This window comes from Hypomesus nipponensis, chromosome 10, assembly GCF_054491055.1.
Source record: "Hypomesus nipponensis isolate SF chromosome 10, ASM5449105v1, whole genome shotgun sequence".
NCBI classification, from domain to species: Eukaryota; Metazoa; Chordata; class Actinopteri; order Osmeriformes; family Osmeridae; genus Hypomesus; species Hypomesus nipponensis.
The window spans coordinates 8,878,398-8,892,494 of NC_140370.1; the positions used below are offsets into that span (position 1 = coordinate 8,878,398).

General features: G+C 41.7%; 1 protein-coding gene across 2 annotated transcripts; it reads right to left on the minus strand.

The window, feature by feature from the left end:
* Positions 1–820: 820 nt before the first annotated feature.
* LOC146271523 (Krueppel-like factor 6) lies at positions 821–5,682 on the minus strand. 2 transcript variants are annotated; one of them, XM_084708379.1, is made up of 4 exons: positions 5,362–5,682; positions 3,295–3,868; positions 2,393–2,516; positions 821–2,265 (listed from the first exon to the last, which is right to left on the minus strand). In XM_084708379.1, exons 1-4 carry the CDS (start codon positions 5,461–5,463, stop codon positions 2,214–2,216), a joined length of 852 nt encoding a protein of 283 aa, XP_084564505.1. In that variant the 5' UTR covers positions 5,464–5,682; the 3' UTR covers positions 821–2,213. The 2 variants fall into 2 exon arrangements, with proteins under 2 accessions (XP_084564505.1, XP_084564504.1); XM_084708378.1 differs by having other exon boundaries at positions 821–2,281.
* Positions 5,683–14,097: the final 8,415 nt, after the last annotated feature.

Consider the following 14,097-nt stretch of genomic DNA (forward strand, 5'->3'; position numbering starts at 1 on the left):
TCTCAAAACAGTGGTTTTGTTGGTTCTGAATGCAGAAAGTTGCTTAGTGGGTATTCCTTTCAAATATTAAATTTCTATGCATTTTTTTTTACTTTGTGCAGCATTGTTTACCTTACATGTCATCATATAAAAGCCATTCCAACATACTGTAATAGATGTGTCACTACACACACACACACACACACGTGTATTCTATTTAGTTTTTCTTCATCCATTGATACTCAGTTTAGTTAAATGCATGGTCACGTTGCATTATCTCATGAATTCACATTGCCCTTGGTCCCTCACCCATCAAAATATACGCTTCTGTACAAAATCATTATTTGAACATGCTGTATATCATTGCATGATTTCAATATTTACAATTTAAGAAGGGGGCTTCCTCAGCTGGTGGACTACAACCATTGGGTAACCAGGGAGGCCATGATAGGTAGAAGCATCCACAACCACAGTTAGGATCAATCACAGAGGCTAAGCCTTTGCCAGTCCCAGGGACATTAACGTGCCATGCCTGACTAGGAAGTGTTATTTGCAATAAATCTTAATTTGTCACGACCTTGGTGGTCGAGCATACCATATATAACGAGAACTCAACTCATCACACCACTGTACCTTTCGAAGGAATTTATCGCCTATTCCATTGGAAGAGCCGTGGAATACCACGTTATACTACATAGTAGTGAACCAATCAAATTGATTTGTTTTCAAGTGCTCCACAATATTGTGTCTTAGACCAAGGTCATTTTTCCACCCCAAACACGATTTATCTTGTCATTGAGCAGTACGTTGTTTTTGATAAATGATGCACAAAAATGTAAAATGGCAGTAAATATAGAGCTGATTTTTATTCAAGAATCTTGAGATCGTTTGCTAGACAAGGGCAAAGGTGCGACCATTATGAATTAGAGCCTCAATAAAGCTTTTCAATCCCACACTACTGCATGTTCAACCCGCTGTGAGTGATGTATTTAACTGGTCAAGGCCACGAACATAAGGCATCGTTTAGGTCAACAGTGCATTTACAGATATAAAAGAGGAGGACAAGAAAATTTAAAAAGCAAAAAGGGGCCACATTTTATTTGGATAGAACCATGTGGATAATCTGAAGCTACTTTATCTGTCAACAATTTCCTACTGCCACTTTTTTCTATATGCAAATGGTTAAGGTTAGGGTAAAGGTCAAGGTTACGTGATAGTGAGTTGAACATTTGTTGTAGTTAGTTGAGCATGTGAAAACCATTTATAGGCTCGTCCTACAAATAGGGTGTCACAAATGAGTTCAAATGGAATAGAGAACAGCTATTCCATGATCAGGACAGTGAAAGTGGTGTCTCCAACATATATAAGGAAATCAAACAAAAACATATCTGCCTCATGTTCTGTACAATACTGTTATATGGAGTAAAATGGATGTAGCTGCTCTTTTTAAGGGAATTGGCATCCTATAAGCAAACAGGTGACCAAAGCCCTAGAATCCCATGCAACTTCTGTTATAATTGAGATATTGTCGTGTACAACCTTAAGATACAGAGCTTACACAATGGACAACAAATGAGCTTCATAGCATGTACTTTTGAGACAGGCTACATAATACATTGCACATTTAATAGCTGCACCGAACACCACAACCTCCTTTTAAGAGTGTTGCGTTTCCTCCTCCTGTCGATAGGGGGCACTACCTCTTAAACAAACAGCCTCAAAACACTGCTGAACCCCCCTAATCCTCCACCTCGAGACTCACTGGTCCACACAACAGCCTTAGCAACACCTTTGCTTGCAGTCATCCCACACTGACACAATAAAAACCATGATGAACATATCACCCTGTCAACGTCATTCAGCCCACAAGCACAAGCCCATCCATTCCATACGGACACACCCAAGTCCAGGCATTCACCCATCATGCTCACACAGAAACGCACTGTCATTGGTGTAGCAGCCCCCTTGTGCATCCAATGGTACTCCTCAAAGAGCATCTCTTCTCGTCCCTTCAAAACTGATGATGTTTTCATTCTCTCCTCCGTCTGTGATTTTTCCCCGTATGTGTTGATCTTTCATAGCACTCTCCTCTGTGAGGTCTCTGAGGCACTAAGTGTGGTACAGATATTGGCCTGCCTCTGGCGGAAGCGTGCTGCTCTTCTCTTTCTCTCTGGGCGTTTTCAGCCTCGATCACCCACAGGTCAGGATCATCTGTCTGCTGAGCGGTGGCCATTTTAGATGTGTCTCTTCATGTGAAGCGCCAGGTGGTCCGAACGAGAGAAACACCTGAGGGAAGAGAACTCTGTGTTTACAGTACTTTAGAGGTCAGGAGTCAACCAAATACTAAAGTCTTCAAACATATTAATGATGACTTAACAACAGTGTCGCTAAACAAATCAATTTCGCATCTTACCTGTCGCAGTGACTGCATTTGAATGGCTTTGCCCCTGTGTGCTTCCTGAAATGTCTGGTTAGCTCGTCGCTCCGTGCAAAACGCCACTCACAGCCTACCCAAGAACACCTGTAAGGCTTCTCACCTGCAAATGAACATCAAAAGAGATATTGTCAAATGTAGCTGGGGATTTTTTTGGGCATGGGACCAGATATTCTATCCTTTCTGCACTGTTGGGTGCAGCAGACAGAACCGACTGCTGCAACTTTAAAATTAAAAAAATTAAATCTCAAACGGGTTGTGGTTAACAGCTTAAAGACATGAGACACTGCTTATAGACTACCGAATGAATAGAGACCATTTTGTGATGGTTCAAATTCCATTGGCGCTACAATATGGTTGGCAAGGAATGCTAAGAATGCAGCATCATGGCTAATGGGCTGGACAGCTGTAAACAGCTTGGAGGGAAACCGCCCACACACTAACGAGCAGTTCCCCCCACCCCCTTCACAAATAACAGTAAATGTCAGATTCCCACCCCTCTTCCAAACTAAATGAATCAGTGAATTCTCTTTTTCCCATGGTGTAACTAGATCTGTTTTCAACATTCACATCCTCGGTGATGGCCCTACCCACAAAAGATTATCCCTCCCCCTTATCCCCCTAGCATTAAGTCACATACTACTGTGTGAATTAGGTCACAGTTAAGGCACTGTGTCAAGCTTAATATTCCCAGTATTCAAGGTTGATTTCCAAACTTTAGTGTAATTAATGTAATTAAGTTTTTCTTGTGAATTTCCAAATAAGAGTGGTAATTTAGTTGTATTTATTTAGTTTCTTTTACAGTAAGAAAGTGACAATGTGACATTATAATCCAACGTGCTTTTATAGTACACTTTCCATGATTCTATGTTCTACTTTACCTGTATGTGTGCGCTGATGTGCTTTGAGATGGGAACTTTTCGTGTACACCTTCCGACAGCCATTGAAGTGACACCTGTGCACCCGCCGCCTCCCGTCTGGAGAAGCCTCTCCATTGGCCAAGCTTCCCTTTTCCAGCGTTCGCCCAATCCCCCCTGTCCGTATTTTGCCAGGCGATTGCAGCACAGTCTGTATCCCACTCCACACCTGGGCTATGGAGCTCTCCTTGCCAGCCTCCGGAGAAGATGGCGGAGTACTTATAACTGTGGAGCTTAGATCTTCTCCTTCACCCAGAATATCACTCAGAGGGTTGGAGGAGAAGTCGAGAGTAGGCGAGAGCTCCTCAGAGCAGTCCGATGCTTCGCTGCTGGCGTCAGAGTGGAAGCTGCTGGCCTCGAGGTGAGGGCTGTCCTGATTGTCCTCCTCTTTGACGTGAGGGATCTTTGGGTCTGCCTGGGCCTTATCGCCGCAGGCTAGGATCAGCTTGCTCCACAGGTCCTCCTGGTTATCAAACTTGAGGTCCGTTGCCGAGACATAGGGCTCACTCTGGAGATACCGCTCCAACTCCAAGCATGTCTGGAGGGGAAGAGAGGAGAAGGAGTCAAACAGGGAGACTTCATCCCAAGGAACTTGGTTTGACAGCACAAAAGATGCTTCATAGAATAACATGATTGTTGTCTTCTAAAAATTCAAGTGTGTATTCTTTGAGCAAAAGTCAGGGGGGAAATTACACCAGCATGTGTTTTGGCAACACATGTGCCCATACACAATGTCCTATTCTGTGGTTAGTCTTGTACATCCATGGGGGGTGAGCTTTGAGTCCTATCAGGAAAGCTAACAAGTACCGCATTTCCTGAGGGATAAGTCAAGAACACTATGCTCTTTCCTAGACATACCAGCCATGCACGGCGATCATCAAATTTACATATGCTCGAGAGTCCCCCTGTGGGTTAGGGAAGTGCTTGTAGATCTTTTAAATGTATCAATTATTCAGCATAATGTGGATTTAATAATGCATTCAGCGGAATAGCTGGAAATAACATAGCACACGGGGGAATGAGAGGAGGTGGGTCTGGTTCAAGTAAGTCCATAAAAAGCCCAACATCAATACTGCAGGAGCTCCAGTGAGTTGAGAGGAGAATTTTTTTTTAAGGGGAAGTACAGTATACTTCCGTACCGCTAGACATCGAGTTGAGAAGATCTCAATGTGCAAGACTTTAATGGCACTGACACGCTTCTTACTTTGTGACTGTAACCTCTAGGCCTACTAATGACAAATCTCTAAAAGCAAACTAGGATACATACGTTGCTATGGCTTGCAAACAAATTATCAACAGATTTGTAATAGTATTTACATTAGTTGCAAATATTTCTTTTTTAGAGCACGGGATGCATTTCTGGCGAGGTTTAAATGCCTTCGAGGGCACTGAGAGAGAACTTGGCTCCAAGCCCGCGGAGAACTACATGAAGCCAATTCATTTCAATCACTCCACAAGTGGAAGCAACTGCGCAGTCTTTTTCTCTTTCTCAGTCTGTTTTAAAATTACGATGTCCGTCATGATAGTCATAGAGGCATAGAGTAAAACATCGGAAGACTTTCTCTATATAGGCCTTTTCTTTCATTCACTTTCTGCCTCATACACACACGAAGCCTATTGCACGAACGAACCTTAAGACTACAATAAAATTTAGTCAATCGCTTTAAATCAGAAACACGGTTAAACAGTCGTACATCTGCCTCTCCACATGACCTGCCACAATGCTGGGAGTCATCACATAGCGGCTTTAAACATTAATTACACGTTCATAATTCGTTCGTGCTTTAATGACGATATCCATGCTACTATGTAGGCTATAAGATAACAATAAGTTATAGAAACAGAAAAAACTACTTCGAGGGTTTATATTGATATCGCTTGACTTGCATGTCCGCCAGCAATGACCTGCGTTTTCATACTTTGGCAGCTCAAAATACAAGTCGTTTACATTGACAGCAAGTCCACATTCGTTTATAATACCACACTAACACAATAAGACACAAACAATGTAGGCTAATTGTTTAGTATTACCTGCTGCCAATACTCTTCAAGGGATGGTAAAGCTGAAAAGTATCCGGTATCGTGAACAATCTGAAGCTCCTGAAAGATGCTGCACATAGGAATTACATCCATTTCACTCCTAAAGATGCAGCTATAAATACAGCCTGAATCAAGTTAGTAAATTGTTCTTCTTGCTTTGAAAAACAAAATACTGTCTTCAATTCTTAGCATCTATAGTTATAGAACTTGACTTTAAAGTCTCCTTCCAATAGATAACACAAGTGTTTTTTTCCCGTGAGCGCAAAAGCTTTCTTGCACTGACAGCAAGTAGTGAACCCGCTGGAAGTCCGACAGCGCACTGTAAACTTCAAAATTACATTCAACCATTCCCCACGTGATAGTGTTACGCTCTCGTGATGCCGACCAATGAGTTAGCCAATGGGTAATACCCGCCTACCATACCACTATAGACCAATGCTATGAAGACTTGGGATCGATCTCCTGCGATGTGGTTGGTAGGTTGACTGGAGGCTTCTTCATTTCCATTGGACCATGGTAGATCTATTTTTAGGGTACTATATATATGCTGCTCGCGTACCACTGCGAGGACAGATTTCAATACAGTGATAGCTGTATTGAAGAGCTACCTTTAAGCAGTTAAGTGGTTACAACTGAGAAATATGCAGGTCATACTTGTCTAGTCTGTAAATTTAAAAGTTAGCTTTTGACATTTGAGCAGCTGAATCCGTTAATTGCTTATGTAGCCTACATCGTTCATTTTCACAAGTTTCTTAAGATGACTGGACTATCGGTCTAAAGACTACATTGAACAGGGATCCGACTAACAGATCCAGCGCGCGCTGCACTAACAAAACGCAATCAATTTTGTTAGACTATATTAAATTGGACATAATTAAGATCTAGCAACTTAATGTAATCGTTGTAGGCTATGCGTATTCTCTTCTTGTCCAGAGCAGGGTTGAGACATGGGTTCCAGCATCTGATAGTGATGATGATCCCAGTTGTTTTTCAGTCACCGTGTGTCTGTCTCTAAGGAAACGCTTTAATCTGTCTCAATGCTATATAATATACAATTGTATAATATGTATGTTATTGGTGTATAGTATATAGGCTACATTTTTGTCCTCCATTCTTAATGTGGAACAATGCATCTAATTAACATGCACCTCTAAATTGACCTTGCATGTGAACTGTTAACTGTGGCTAAAACTCAACTAATCTCCACAAATACCTTCATCCAATTTGGAATGACATAACGACTGGGATAAAGTTCCACTGGAATAACAACCACCACATTGAGAAGTTAAAGATGCTCACAATAAACAACATTTGTGGAACAGAACGCCATTGTTTTGTCCATCAGTGCAGTCTGCTGCTGCTATAGCCTACCCTTAGCAGAACTGAGTGTCTTCTGTGAGTCCATGCTTTGGGCATATCTGCAAAAGTCAGCATTGGACTTTGTCATGCGGCAGTGTTATTTAAGGACAGCTACTATGGTGACTAAGCCCAGAAAAAATATAGGCAATACTGTTTAGACTATACTTTTACAAACAAGCAAACTAACCAATTATTTGATTGCAAACCCACCAGTCTTGGTGGTGCCAGCAGCTTGGTCCACTAAACTGAGCAACACAAGACCAAAGTCATATTAAAAACAAATTTTCTCCAGGAAAGACTCAATGTTTCACAGTTATCAAGTTTCAGTATGCAAACACACACAGCTGATTTTGGCCCCCAATGAGACTGAAGATGTCACATGAATATGCAAATGTTCATCTTGGCACGCATAAAAGTGCATTTGAGACTTAAGTTGAAAAATTAACAAAGCCCCTGTTAATTACCTCAGGTTCCACTCCTGACACCTCCTACACTCAGTTCAACCAGAGTTCCCACCAAACCCCAAACTGTTCCCACATCACATTATTATTCTTGACCTCATCTTAACCAACAGCCACCAGTGCTTGTTCTGGATGAGTGTGTGTGTGTGCGCGCGCGAGGGATGGGTCATCATAAGTTTGATGACAGGCCACAATATGTTAACCATTTCATAGGACATCCCAGTATTTGGCCAAGGACCCTTAGGGGCACTCATGCTCATCAGAGATTGTACCCAGCTACGCATCACTCCAATCATAGAGCCATTTACTAATGTGAATTGATGGCACCGGGCCTTGTTCAAGAGAGAGGCCATACAGCTGAGCATGACTCATAGTCGTCTCATGACTGCGTATGAGTAGAACAGATGCCTTCACTTTACCTTGACCAATAAACCATGAAGTGTGTCAATGTCCGACATTTTCCTTGGTTTATTATGGTATGAAAAACATGTCAAGGATTGCAGTCCTGCAAGGACACAGTATTGAAACTCTGAGGAAGCATCTACTTTTCGGTAAATTGTTTGCAGATGTCATCCGTTTAAACGGAATTAAGTGGTTTGATGATAAACTTTGTGGAAAATAAGAGTCTAACCAAACGATATTCTCACTTGAACAAGGCAGACACAGAAATAAACTAGTCTTTCTTCTCTTGTCAGCTACTGCTAATACACAATGGTGGAAGTCCCTAATTGCACCAGTAAGTGCACCCAACATAATAAAACTGCATGCTTTTCACTTCCTCTACCCCAACCACACTTTTAAAAGACAGGAACATTCAAGCAAAAAAAAAAAAAAAAAAGATAAGCTTTCCTAAATGGTTTTAAGAGCGGATGTAAAATGTGATTGATTTTACTATTACAACGGAGGAGGAAAACAAGTGAAGTTAGGTACAAGATCCTGTACGCAAGGAGGATGATAGCATGTGTCCTGCTCTCCTAAAGTCAGGAAGGAACCCATACCCGCAAATGGGAAACGCAGAGGACAGATGAACAGATTGGAAAAACAGATTGAGCAAACAGTTGAAAATACATTTTAGGATATGGAAGAAATGTGCATGCTATGTATTATGTAGAAGTGATGGTTGGATTAATATTACATTATCCATAGTGCAGACATATCTTTTATTTGTTATTTTGTGCAGCACAGAACGGGTTTGTTTTTCTTTGTTCAACATAAATTGACCATACTTCCATTCCTTTTTCCTTTGGCTTACCTCATTCTTTCTACCTCACTCTTTTCTTATCTTCTTTTTAAATTTATTTTAGACTTCTTCTTCCTAATGAAGTTACTAATGTGGACTTCACTGTAAACTTTTCCATGGGGCCAGCAGTGGTAGTGGTAGCAGCTGTGTATGTGATGATAGAAGAATTGACCCCACAGGAACTTCCCCTCTCCATGCAAGAGTACAAGGAGCGTGACCCTTTCCCACTGCATCCTAAACTTGGAATCTGCTTTCCCTCTAAGGGGAATCCTCCACCACTCCAACCGAAATTCCACATCCTGACTGACTCACAAGACAAATTCAGTGCCACTAGCAAAGCTTGCAGAAAAGAAAGAAAGAAAAAAAACCTCAGTAATGCAAACTTTATATCCCACAATGGCGTTCCAGACAGCGTGTTTACAGTGAAAGGCTCTTCTTTCATCACGTGTCGCTTTGTTTGAATCACATAGCTACAAACGGTGAATTAGCGTGTTGGAAAAAAACAGCAGCGTGTTTGTGTAAGCTGTGGATTTGAATGTCAAGGTATTCTTAGGCAGGTGTGAGTCATCTGTCCTCAAACATGCAGTCGCTGCAACCACATTGGTTACCATGCAATCAAGTTGGTCTGTTTGTTTCCAGTGTGACTCACTCAGACCAGTCATACTGATCCCACTTATAATTTTGCCGCTGATCTCGTGTTTAGATGAAGGCAATATTGTATGCCATGAAAATGGACTCTATATACAGCACAGTGATTACTGTGTGTGCCTGTGTGTTCACCCCTTGTGCGTGCAAGTGTGCATGTGAGCATGTGTAGGACGGTGCGAGTGTGTGTATGTGCATTCCTTTGCTCTGTATGTGTGTGTGGGCCATGTCCAAGCATGTGTCTGTGTGTATGTGTACAACTTTGCGTCCACCCTTGTGTGTGTGTGTGTGTGTGTGTGTGTGTATCTTTGATGTGTAACATGAGAATGGTGTCCATTTATGCTTGTTTGTGCCGGCCTCCCTGGTGCTATACAATGCAGTCTAAGATCTGCGGAGGCTACACTGTGAGGCCTGTTTGTTAGAACTACCAGGAGAACAGCAGGATGCTTCTCAGATACACCCCAGTCATACAGACAGGCTCTGTGCTCTGTGATCCCTGTGCTGAGATGATACTGGTGTCAGCACCACCAGCTTGATCCAAGACCCTAACAGACATGTTTGTGCAAATTTGAAGTTTAATGGCTTTTTTTGAGGGGTGGGGATGGGGGTTCAATTTCTCCACTTTCTGCCAAGGATATGTCAATATATATATTTTTTGTTCTCCAGTTAAAATATGTCCCTACACGCCTTTCTTAAAATGCATTCATGCGATGTTAGTCATTGCATATAAATGATATATACATTAGCAGGCAAATGATTTGTAGACCAAGGTCCAAAGTAAAACACCACAGGGTGCTCATTACATGTAATGAGTATTAAACATTCATAAGCTTCGATGCAAATGTAGATGTACCAACAATTATAATTGAGTATTGAGTAACATGGGCTGTATAGATCACCCCAAAGCAAAAGGGGAAAGGATTGTTTACCTGGTACCAAGCTCTGCATATGGACCCCATCGCGGTCCTAGACACCATGCTTTGTGAGGCAAGCGCCAAGAGCTTAGAGACAGTCTGTCGCTCTGTCCCTCTTCTCTACCCCTTTACCACACAGTGTGCACATGTGCACCGCTTCCTCACACGATGGTGTGTGACAGTTACCCGGTGAAGACGGGGACCCGAGGGCTGCACACACCATATCCCGGCCACCATGTCTCTCTCACCAGTCGTTTTCTTTGACAAAAAAAAACCCATGAAAAAGGGACACTTAGCAGCAGGGCAGGGAATGGGGGCCCAGCATGTGAAAGACTCCTTTAGTGTCAAAGTCTGGCCATATCAGTGGCTCAGAATGACACTGCCTGGGCATAATGACACCAGCTTCAAGCTGTTCTCACACCTGCCATAGGGCTGCCTCATTCAGTTGACATTAACATTGAGAAAACTGTTTCCCATAAAAAAGAGAGAAAGCGCAATTATCCTTGAGAGCCCGATTAGGCAGCTAATGGACGAGTTTGCAGGAGGTGGTATGCTTCATATGTGAAATAGGCTTTCCCAGGGCCTGTTAGCACATGTGTTCTCGTAACATGCTAGTCCTTAGTTTTAGTTATTTGGCCGGTATGAGTGATAAGACATGCAGATTTTGGAGGATTAATCACTTTGAATTGTTTGCCTCTTACTTTAATGTATCTTTAATAATTAAAATATAATCTTATACAATGCCTGTCTCTGCCTTATCCCACTGCATGGTCATATTTCCACACAGCACATTTCTCTGTTTTACAGGAGAGCAGGGAGGCTCGGATCCACAAGGCAACTGTCAAGCTCAGCGTGAGCCCTATTTAATTTGTTCCATGAGAAAATCTTCTGCCATAGTAGTCTGCATAGGAAGCCAAGAAGAGTTTTGGCAGCGATGCAAGGCAGCCCATTATGTAACTGTCTAATTCCCCCTCTACCTCTCTTTCTCTTGGACTGAACAGCAGTTATCAGGACCTTGTCAACACACACACACACACTGAAAACATTTCTGAAGAAAACTGACTACTGCTAAACTTCTGTCTCAAGCCATTTTTGTTCTTTGTATTTTATCTTTCAACATTTTGTAGAGAGTTATGTAACAAAAGATTGCTCAATCACACTTTTTATACAAGTATTTGTTGTTTTAGTACATCTGGAGTGGTTTCAGCATCACTGTTGAGACTAGCTGCATTTTGTGATAACATCAGACTCCAACCTGCAATGCAGTTTGTGTACTTAGTGGGCATATAATGTTCAAAATTATACAAAATTATGTTGAAAGGGTTAGGTTTGGCTTATGATGTATCCACATTTTCCATGCTTAGCTTCATTTAAATTAAAGTGTGTACACGTCTATGAAAGAAAGACCAAATTCAGGAATGTTTGCAATGCTAAATACAATTCTGTATTTACTTCTGGTCAATTCTGGTCAATACATGCCCTGTAGGGAGTGAATATGCTCAAATGGTTGTGTTTAAAGGTTTTGAGTTTAAGTGGATTTTGCTGTGGCAAAATTGTACATTATATCATTTAATAGAATGTACATAATACCTCCCGTGTATAGCTACCCAAAGGCAGTATTTGAAAACAAATATTGTTAGTTACCAGAATTCTGCCAAGTTGAGTGCTCTGTATGAGTGGACAATACTGTGGTGTTTTGTCTGTGGGCCAGTGAAGAATATATATTTTATGCAAGTGCACCAAGCACCCTGGATCAATTAAGGCACAGGCACAGACACACACACACACACACACACATACACGCACACACACACACACACACACACACACACACACACACACACACTCACACACACACACACATACTGCACACAAACACACAGCCACTGGAGGTGTGGGAAACAGCAGTTCAGAGTGTCCTCTCAAACACACACAGTGGCAATGACCATGGAAAGGCCCTGCTATTATTAGACAAATGTGTAAACATTGCCTTACTTATACTGTATGCATGTGTTGAAGGGCAAGTTCAAATGAAGACAGTATTTCATGTGGTTTTTATCCATGAGCATGCATACCTGCAACCAAACCATGGAGAACCATACAGGAAGTTCATAAATCTTTCCAAACCTAAGTGTGTGTGTGTGTGCCCTTCTATTGTAACATGATCATTTACAATTGACACTTCTTACCATGCATTAATTGTGAGAAACAGTTCAAGCTAAACAAACTATGACTCAACTTCCTATCATGCTTTGCATGGCAGGCTTTAATTGTGTAGTAGCCTTGCATTGGTGCCAGGGTGTTCGGTCATTACTCTCATTAATCAACCGAGGTCCTTTTTTCTCTCTCTCTCTCTCTCTCTCTCTCTCTCTCTCTCTCGCTCTCTCTCTCTCTCTCTCTCTCTCTCTCTCTCTCTCTCTCACACACACACACACACACAGACACTCTCTCCTTATTTTTCTCTTTGTAACATTTGTTTTTCCCATGGCCAACTTCCAGCTACTCTCATTTGTGTGGTGCAATCTCCTCCCACCTATGCGCCCACACTTGTGCATGAGAAACCAAATCTGTGGTGTCGCTGTGAGACAGAGCTGTGTGTGCAGGACAGGACATGCATGACTACCTTCAACAAGTCCCTTTTGTATGTTGCTTTAAATAGGTATAGGTGTTTGGTTTTGTTGGTTTAGTTAAGCAATCTACTGTGCAAGAAGTATGGGGGTTTAGCTCATGAAAAGTGTTACAGATGGATGTTGTGCCAGCATCTTTATAATATAGACATGCAAGGATAGATTTATTGAAGTGTTGGGTTAAGATGGAATGCTCAGGACCTAATAGGTTATGCAAGAATCAATGAATGGAATCAATGTCATCAATCATCAACTGAAATTCCCATGTCACAAATCCTATAAAAACGGGCCTTGAATCTCATGTAAATGTTAAAAAAAAGTTGGCCCATGGTTTCAACGTAAAACCGGGTTAGTTGTATGTCAAAAGCAAATCAAACTGTCACCTTAGGGATTCTCCAGGTTTTCCAAAGGAGAACCGGTTCTTGGGCAAGATTACTTTACCCAAGGCTAGCCAGAGGCTATTGAGGCAGCCAGCACTGTCACCACCCCTCACCATTACACCACTGCACAGCCTCCAACCTGCAAGCACACACGCAAACTCTATATATTGCAAGCACACATATATGTAGGCACATATACAGTATCCACACACACACGCACGCACACACACACACATGAGAGATATTAAGGATTTCCTTACTGATCTATTGATCAAATGTAATACAGTACACTCCAGGGGAAAGCCCTTCCCTGTTCAAGTAAGTCCCATTTGCCTGATACACAAAGAACTGTTCTCATGTCACATAAACTACAGTATGATGAGATTCAACCTCATGTCTGATATTATCTCTGTCTCGGTCTCATGACAGATAGTCCTCGCTACTCCAAGCCAAGTAGCAGTTACAGTGCAGTATACTGTAAAGTGTGGTTAAAGCCTACTGCACTGCTCATTTACATTTCAGTCTTGTTGATGAAACTGTATCGAGATGACTCTGTAAACCTGTGATCTGTCTACATAGCCCTCCAGGCTAGCCTCATGTATCAGCTGATAGTCATGTTTGTTTTCCAAGCGGGAAATAGCAGGAGGGATGATCAGGAGGCAAACACTGTATCTATACAGATGGAAAACCCGCCGCCTACCCAGCAGGCTAAAACCTGACGTCAGCTTTGAATTTATTGGTCAATTCAGTGTTATATAGAAAACCTCAATTGGAAGCAGCCTTTTGCACTGAAACAGAATTGTGTTTGATTTTTTGGAGAAACGTCTGATTAGTCAATAAGTGAATCATGTTTTCATCTGTAAATTATTTTAACATCATTATGCTCTGGAAACTGTTCACTTGTAGCAGATTGTTGTTACTCGGTTTACCATCTTTAGGCTCATTCCACAATTCTGGTTAGGATATTGTCTTGGGAGAGGTGTCAGGAGTCACATATTGTCATTACTGTTGTCAGTTGTTTTTTCTCTGTTGACAATTTTTTTCTAAATGACTGTGCTATGAAGTGTTATGACTTGTTTACTTGGAACACAAGACATCAGT

Bases quoted from the DNA above. Each gene is read 5' to 3' on its own strand.
- LOC146271523 (XM_084708378.1), bottom strand. From the start codon at position 5,463: ATGGATGTAATTCCTATGTGCAGCATCTTTCAGGAGCTTCAGATTGTT. The intron at 3,869-5,361 runs GTAATACTAAAC...CTTCCCCTCCAG, and splicing joins TTGAAGAGTATTGGCAGCAG to ACATGCTTGGAGTTGGAGCG. The intron at 2,282-2,392 runs GTAAGATGCGAA...CTGTAAACACAG, and splicing joins AAATGCAGTCACTGCGACAG to AGTTCTCTTCCCTCAGGTGT.